The 7,261-nt window shown below is 45.0% G+C and overlaps 1 protein-coding gene across 1 annotated transcript in view; it reads left to right on the top strand.

Moving 5' to 3' along the window:
* Positions 1–871: 871 nt before the first annotated feature.
* The window catches only part of CNN3 (calponin 3), a 30,028-nt gene continuing 23,638 nt past the window's right edge, over positions 872–7,261 (top strand). Inside the window, exon 1 of the mRNA XM_048496226.1 lies at positions 872–1,086. Within this exon, the coding sequence (XP_048352183.1) occupies positions 1,030–1,086 (57 nt within the window). The 5' untranslated portion in view covers positions 872–1,029. The remainder of the gene's footprint in view (positions 1,087–7,261) is intronic.

Here is a 7,261-nt window from a genome sequence, read left to right as displayed (position 1 = left end):
AAGCCTTGTGCTGTGACTCTCTAGGCCTAGGGGTTGTGTCTGGGCAGTGCCGAGGAGGGGAAACTAGCACCTGGGGCAAAATGGCACACACACCCTGCACACCTGTGCCCCCCAACACACCTTTAAAAGTTAAAAGAGCAACCTGCTCCAGGCCACGGGGGCTACTCTGGGCCACAGGGGCAGCCTGAGCGGAGAGGTGGAGGGAGCGATTCTCCAACCCCCCCCCCCCAATGCCTGTGGCCGGGGTGTTTGTCCTCCCCATCCCGGGGTAGATCCACCTATGTGTCTGTGGGAAGGGGTTGAAAACTGGGGGTTGGTGCTGGCGCAAGCTCAAAAAAGTAGCTTCGATGAGGAAGTCCAGGAGGCATGGGAAATGTCTTTAAGAGATTGCACAGCAAGCAAAAACGTTTTCCAAACGTTTTCAGAAAAAGAATTGCCAGGGAACAGTTTGCAAAGAAACCATTTGGAGGCTGAAAAGAAAAAGTTTCGGGCTAAAAATGTTGCAAAACTCCACGGAGGAAACATTTTATCTCCTACCTTAAAACTTTTCATTTGTTTGTGCAGAATAGACCATGGTTTGACTGTCTGGGCTGCAGCAATTCAAGCAGGTGGGGAAAGGGAGGGCTCACCCTGGAGTAGTTTGGTTGTTTGAACTCAGGTGAGTCAAGTAATAAGAGAGTCTCCTCTGGGATTCCTCGTGGACATCTCTGTGAGCTGATCTCAAGGCTTTTCTAACGGCCAGCAGCAGGGAAATACAGCATGGACTCGGGCGGGAAGCGACTAGGCGCTCCAGGCCAGGGGAGGAACTTATTGCAACTCTCCTGCCAGGCAGGCAGCCTCATCCACGTCCCTGCCTCCATCCCTCCCTCCCTCCGGCTCGCCTCGCCTCGCCTCGACCCGCCCTCCTCGCCGGCAGGACGGAGCAAGCAAGCAGTCGGGCGCAGGCAGGGACTACCAGGCATCCAGCCTTCCCGTTTCTGGCACAGAGACCGACTTCCTCGCAGCGGGCACGGACACCCACCCGCCGCCATGACCCACTTCAACAAGGGCCCCTCATATGGGCTCTCCGCCGAGGTCAAGAACAAGGTAGGGCTCAGCTTGGGAAGAGGATTTTGGTTCCGGAGCCCGCCCGCTCGGTTGCTTCCCTGCCCGCCCGGGCTTTGTTTGTGCTCCGGGACAAGACTGTGCAGAAGGGCGGGATGCAAGGGGGATCGTTTCTTTCTCTGGATAGGACATGGCGATGGGGTCGGGGGTGAGTGGGTCGACATGGCTCCTTGCTTTTGCTCGATTCCTCAGGTTGGGAGAGCTTCATCCCAGGCAGCAGCCCCCCTTCCCCCCGCACAAACACACACAGACTCTGCTCGTAGAAACTCCCTTCATATCCTCTCCTTTCGAGGCAGAAGGAAAACAGCCCTTTCCTTCTCTCCAGCACCTTCACCTCCATTGTCCGGTTTCAAAGAAAAGTAACACATGGCATAGAAGAAGATTGTCTTTATTTGGAAAAGGCCAGGAAAATCTTTGCAAACCCGATGCTGCGATTTTGATGAAAGGACGGGGGGCGGGGGGGGCAGCTTTTGCTACAGAACGTAAAAGGGAATGAACTATACCCCCGTCCCACTCTCGGTACCTGATTTGCGCTGCAGAATTACCCCAGCGTCATCCTATTGAAATCAGTGGTTAGATGGAACTAACTGGATTGGACTGAACGGCTTTGCTTGACTGTTTATGGGACAGGAAGGGGCGACTGCTCCCTTTGCAAGTCCTTGTCTTATTTGCTTGGGGAACAGACCACCATTCTCTCCTCTCAGTTCAGAACGCGACTCCATCGCCTCCTTTCCGCTCCCTTCTCGGGTATTTGCCATGATACATCAATAGCGGCCCATTTGGCAAGGCAGGTGACAGAAATTTCAGCCAGGGGACAAACAAAGGTAAACGGGATTACACCCAGCCTCTCCTGCTGAGTTGCATGGACTCTTGCGACGATGAAAGCTCCTGAGCGAGTCCCCACCATTCCTAGCCCCTTGTGCTGAAGAGACAGAGGGGGATAAGAAGAGATGGCTCTCCTCTTGGCCGCTGTAGGGGCGCCCTGGCTTTAAGGAACAGTCTTCCGTTGCAGACTCCTTTTCTGGACTCGCCTTTCTGCGCTGGCTTTCTTTGATTGTGAGAAATGACTCCTCATCCGTCGCGTTTGGAAGTTTTGAAACACGGTGGCACCCACTTTTAATTTTTGTCATGCATGTTCCCTGCCTTTGGGCGGGAGAGTGTTCCCCAAATACTGGGCGGGCTGCATTTGTATCTGTCGTGCCTCATCCCTCCCTCCTTCCCAGCTGCAGAGGCCAAGGCGACCATCAGCCAGGCTCTGTAATCTCGGGACCGCCAGGAGGGATAAACAAAGAATAAGCGAAGAAAGAAAAGCTGCTTGGGGCAGTTTTGCACTGCGGATGGTGCTTCCTCGAGCGGCATAAAGGGTTTTTTCCCTCCCCCTCCTGCCTTCCCTTCGGCGTCTAAGACCCGCACTCTTATTTCTGCCTGTGGGACCCACCCAAGCTCGGGAGATGGCGGCAGCAGGGGGAGTGCGAGGTGCTTGCAGCCTACGTGGCTTCAGTCTAGCGCTTGCTCGCGCCAGGCAGGATGGTGTGCTGGGGAACTGACGGGCGCACTCACTCTCTTCTCTCTCTTGCTGTTCTCAGAGAGTTCCTTAGGCCAGGCCTAAGAGGAAAGGAAAGTAAAACAGGCATAACACAAACTCACCCAAACAAAGCCTGCACATCAGAGGGTGCATGTTATTGAGGAGAGAGACCGGTTGCTGAAGTGAAGCTCAGTGTTAAAACCATGTTGAAAAGGATCAAAACCCAGCAAAAGTACCTTTCATACTGAGGAAGTTGTGAAGGAGACGATCCTTTTAGAAAATGATGCAATTCCGCTGGATCCAGTTTTCCCAGTGCCTTTTTTTCCTGAGCGTCCTGACACTCATGACTCATGTAGCCCTCCCATCTACACCACTGGAGTCTAGTCATTACCATCTCCTGCATCTTCATTTGATACTGTCTGTCTTGTCACTTGCACATCTCCTGTTTGCTCTTGGATGGAGTCATATTTTTGTAAGCGTCATGATGCGCTGATATGGGATTGGAGCCAGATTTCAGGGTGTGTGTGTGTGTTTTGTTTGTGTTTGATTCCTTCCATTCTGGGCAGAAGTGTTAAAAAAAACAACGCCACTGCAGCAAAGCTTGGCAAACATACCAGCATCATATTGTTAATTTTCTGATCCCTTTTGGTCTGGGAAACAGATGAGAAATGCCACCTCTTCCCACACACACACACACACTCACACACACACACGCACACTTCCAGCTCAAAGCCCCTGCACATTCCTACCACATTACATCATGGGGTACTGGGGAGAGACCAGCCAATCCATGTGGGCGTTGTGCACAGAATGCTCATTGTCTCTACACTGCTGCTCTCAAGTCCAAAGTGCTGGGGAGGAGTGGGGGGAAGATAGATACACACAAAGGAAGCTGCTTCTGGTTGAGTTTTCGTTTCCATTAACTCCTCTGGGAAATAAAGTATTCCAAGACTGTCCTCACTCTTCATTCTAGAGAGTACGTTCTAGTGGCACTGAATCCCCATGATAAAACACAATAATATAATAATGGCAAGATGACATATAGTACATTGAGAATAAAGCAAAAGCTGTATTTTTAATAAGGGGGGAGACTTTGGGTGATGAAACAAACAACTTCTCTAAGTATTTATTTTATTTTTGTGTTCCTAGTCAATTTCATGTTAAGCTCCAAGTCAGGCCTTAGCCTGTTTTGAAAGCACATTTGCATGTATTTTCAGGTATGTCTCAGTAATTTCAGTAAATGAGCATAGGACTTTAGCCTAATGGTGGTGCTGTAGGTGCTTGTTGAATTTTATGCTTTATTTGCTTTGATTGTCCTTGACTTTCCGCCAACTTTTATGATCTACATATTGGAATGAATATTTGTTCTACTTTATTTATTGAGTTAGATGTAAAGTTCTGCGAAGTACTTCGCTCATGGAACTAAACAGTCTTACTTTCTTCCTCCCACTGTAGTCTCCCTGCATCCCCAAATTACTGCTTTTGGGTTGGGCACATCAAAGACGTTATGATGTGTGGGTGTGGAGTGGGGGAAGGTTGGTGAAAACACCCTGCCCTCCTCCCCACCCCCACATTGATAGAAGCATCCTTCCACTGGCAGAATATGAGACTTGGGCTTATTCCGCACATGCAGAATAATGCACTTTCAAACTGCTTTCAGTGCTCTTTGAAGCTGCGGTATAGCAAAATCCACTTGCAAACAGTTGTGAAAGTGGTTTGAAAACGCATTATTTTGCGTGTGCGGAAGGGGCCTTGGATCTATAGTTTTGACAGTAATTTCTACATAAAATCTAATTGAAAAATTCATAGGAGATAAAAAAACTTGTTTTATATAGCTGCTGCTATGCTTGGGCTGTACAAACTGCTTAATCAAATCACTAGTAAATCCTTTTCAGATTTTATGACAGTCTTTATCAGACTTCACTGACTTGTGCTTTTTGTGTAATAATCATTCATTTACATATTATTTGCATCTGTTGTAGCAAAATTTCAAAAAACTGGATTCTGGTTAGAACATTATTGAATATTTTGTGTCTGAAAATCCTAGCAAATGTGATAAGTATTAGCCCGTGAAAAATAAACCTGAGAATATATTTCTACAAAGTTGCAACACACAATATGGGTGTATATGTGTGTACACGCAGAGTTTATTTGCTATCCAGTTTGTAATTTTATGGCAGAACTATCACTCTGAAGTTGTCATTGATTCATATTCAGCTTTGTACATTTAGATGTATGGCTTGACAGTTCTGTACAGCTTTTAAGCATAATGTTGATGCACTAGAATCAATGTGTTCATTTTGCAGCATCTGTACATACAAAATTATCTTTAATGAAGAGACTGCAGCTACATAGTTGTAAAGTAGATAACATTGTTGTAAAATATCTTTCCTTCTGTGAGCTTGTGACATGTTTTGTATTAAGGAATTGTTTCCTTCATAGGTGGTTTATTGCAGTGATTTTGACATAGACAGATTGCTATATATTGGCAGGAGACTAACATTTCAGTATTGGTTTGTCTGAAAAATAAAATATCACATTTTATTGCTCGGTTCTGTTCAGTCCATTCTACTCCGCTGGCCCATTGGTTTCAGTGGAACACACTTCCAAGAACAATTTTGCCTGTTAATGAGTCTTGTTTCTTGGTGAAGGAGTTTAGAATCACGTTCTTTATGACACCTGGGTTTCTTTTAACTGTCATTTTTTTTCTATCCTTCACCAAGCAGTTCATTCAAAAATTTACATAACTAACTACATCTGTTCCTCAAACAGCTGTTTGTAATTATATATTTTTAATGTGCTTTTAATCTTGATCTTGATAAATCTTCTTAATTTCATGGTTCTCATTTTGCAGTTGGGAAACTGAAACTGAAATAAACAAATTCTGCAATTTGTTCCCTATTTTTATCTTTTCTTTTAAAAATATTTTAATTAACATTTCATGATTATAAGTATTTAATTATTGTGAGGCCTCACAAGGATAGTGTTTGCCAAGAAATTATGGGTTGGATCCAGTGCAAAATTTCCAGCTAGAGCTATTGTGAAAGAGGATATGCAAGAAAAAATCAAACTTATTATACTCCCACTTTCATTTCTGCTTGCATAAGATGTCTAGGGAGGAAAATGCAGAGCATGCACAAGCAACATTGGGCTAGGTTTCTATTTGCATATCAGTGTATCCCAGGACATTTGTCTTGTGAAGTCTAAATCTCAGAATTTAAAGAAATTAACATAATTTTTTTAGAAATAAACTTTATTTCTGCACCAAAAGAAAGAGGCACAAGGAAGAGGCAAATAGTGAGAGAGATTAGCAGAAGGAAAGGTAATGAGATATTTTCTTTCCTTTCCCTGCTTCAGATTATTCAGGGGCATTGAAAGGTATACTATTTTTTGTTCCTGGTATTCTATTTTTGTTCCTTTCCACTAAGCATTGATTCTTTCCAGTCTTGGAATAAGATCCCATATCTTTCTTCCATCTTACTCTCCATACCTGTTCAATTCTACTGTATACGCTCATTTTTCACTCCTGAGTCAAACTGTTACTTTCTCATTTGATTGTGTTGGCTGGTTGTTTCCCCACGTAAGGTTTTCAGCTTTCAAGAGCTTAGTCCTTTTTAGTAGTGACTCCCACCTTTTCTCAGTGGACTGCCTGAAGAAAAGGGTGTGCCATTCTTATAAATCTTCAGGAAGTTCTGTAAGGCTGTTTTATGTACTTGGACTTTTAATGGGGTCTAAGTTGCAGTCACGAGGGGCAGGGGTTTCTGGGGTTTTATTGTACTGTGAATGGTTTTAATTTGGAACTCGAAGCTGCCTTGAATTGCAAGGGAAGGGCAGGATATCAATATATGTAATTTTCAATATGGTCAAGTCTGTTTTGTTTAAATGTTTACTGGGGCCTGGGACAGGCAAAGCATAGCTTTCTACAAACAATCAAACAAAACAAGCCCCAGGTTTGCAGGAGCTTTGAAATCTGGTGGTGGTGGGGAATGTACATGTAGGGCTTTAAAAATCCAAAATAATACAAGCAGTGCCTGTAACTTTAAGAAAGTTCGTGGTAGTTGTAGCCTGTGATGTATAGTTTCATACTAGGATCTAGGATACCTACTCTATAGTGGAAGCTGACTAGGCAACCTTAGGCCAGACACACATTCTCAGCCTAATCTACTTCACTGGTTTTATGTGAGGATAAAGTGGAGCAGATGATGATGAAGAACAGTTGGATTTATATCCCCCCTTTCTCTCTTATAGTAAACTCAAAGGGGCTTACAAACTCCTTTCCCTTGTGAGGTAGGTGGGGCTGAGAGAGCTCAGAAGAACTGGGACTAGCCCAAGGTCACCCAGCTGGCATGTGTGGGAGTGCACAGGCTCATCTGAATTCCCCACATAAGCCTCCACAGCTCAGGCTGCAGAGCGGGGAATCAAACACGGTTCCTCCAGATTAGAGTACACCTGCTCTTAACCACTACGCCACTGCTGCGGAAGAGGAAGATGTAAACTACTTTGAGACTGCATTGAGAAGAAAGGTCCGGTATAATTGAAGTAAATAGCTAATAAATATTGCAGAAAATGTGGGGCAGATAAAAGATTAATGGGTGGGTGGGAAGGATACAAGGAAACAGGGTAGGGTTAGGA

This window comes from Sphaerodactylus townsendi, linkage group LG05 (genome assembly GCF_021028975.2).
Source record: "Sphaerodactylus townsendi isolate TG3544 linkage group LG05, MPM_Stown_v2.3, whole genome shotgun sequence".
Lineage (NCBI taxonomy): Eukaryota > Metazoa > Chordata > Lepidosauria > Squamata > Sphaerodactylidae > Sphaerodactylus > Sphaerodactylus townsendi.
Note: the sequence above shows the minus strand (reverse complement) of the source record. Positions and strands in the feature narration are given on the sequence as shown.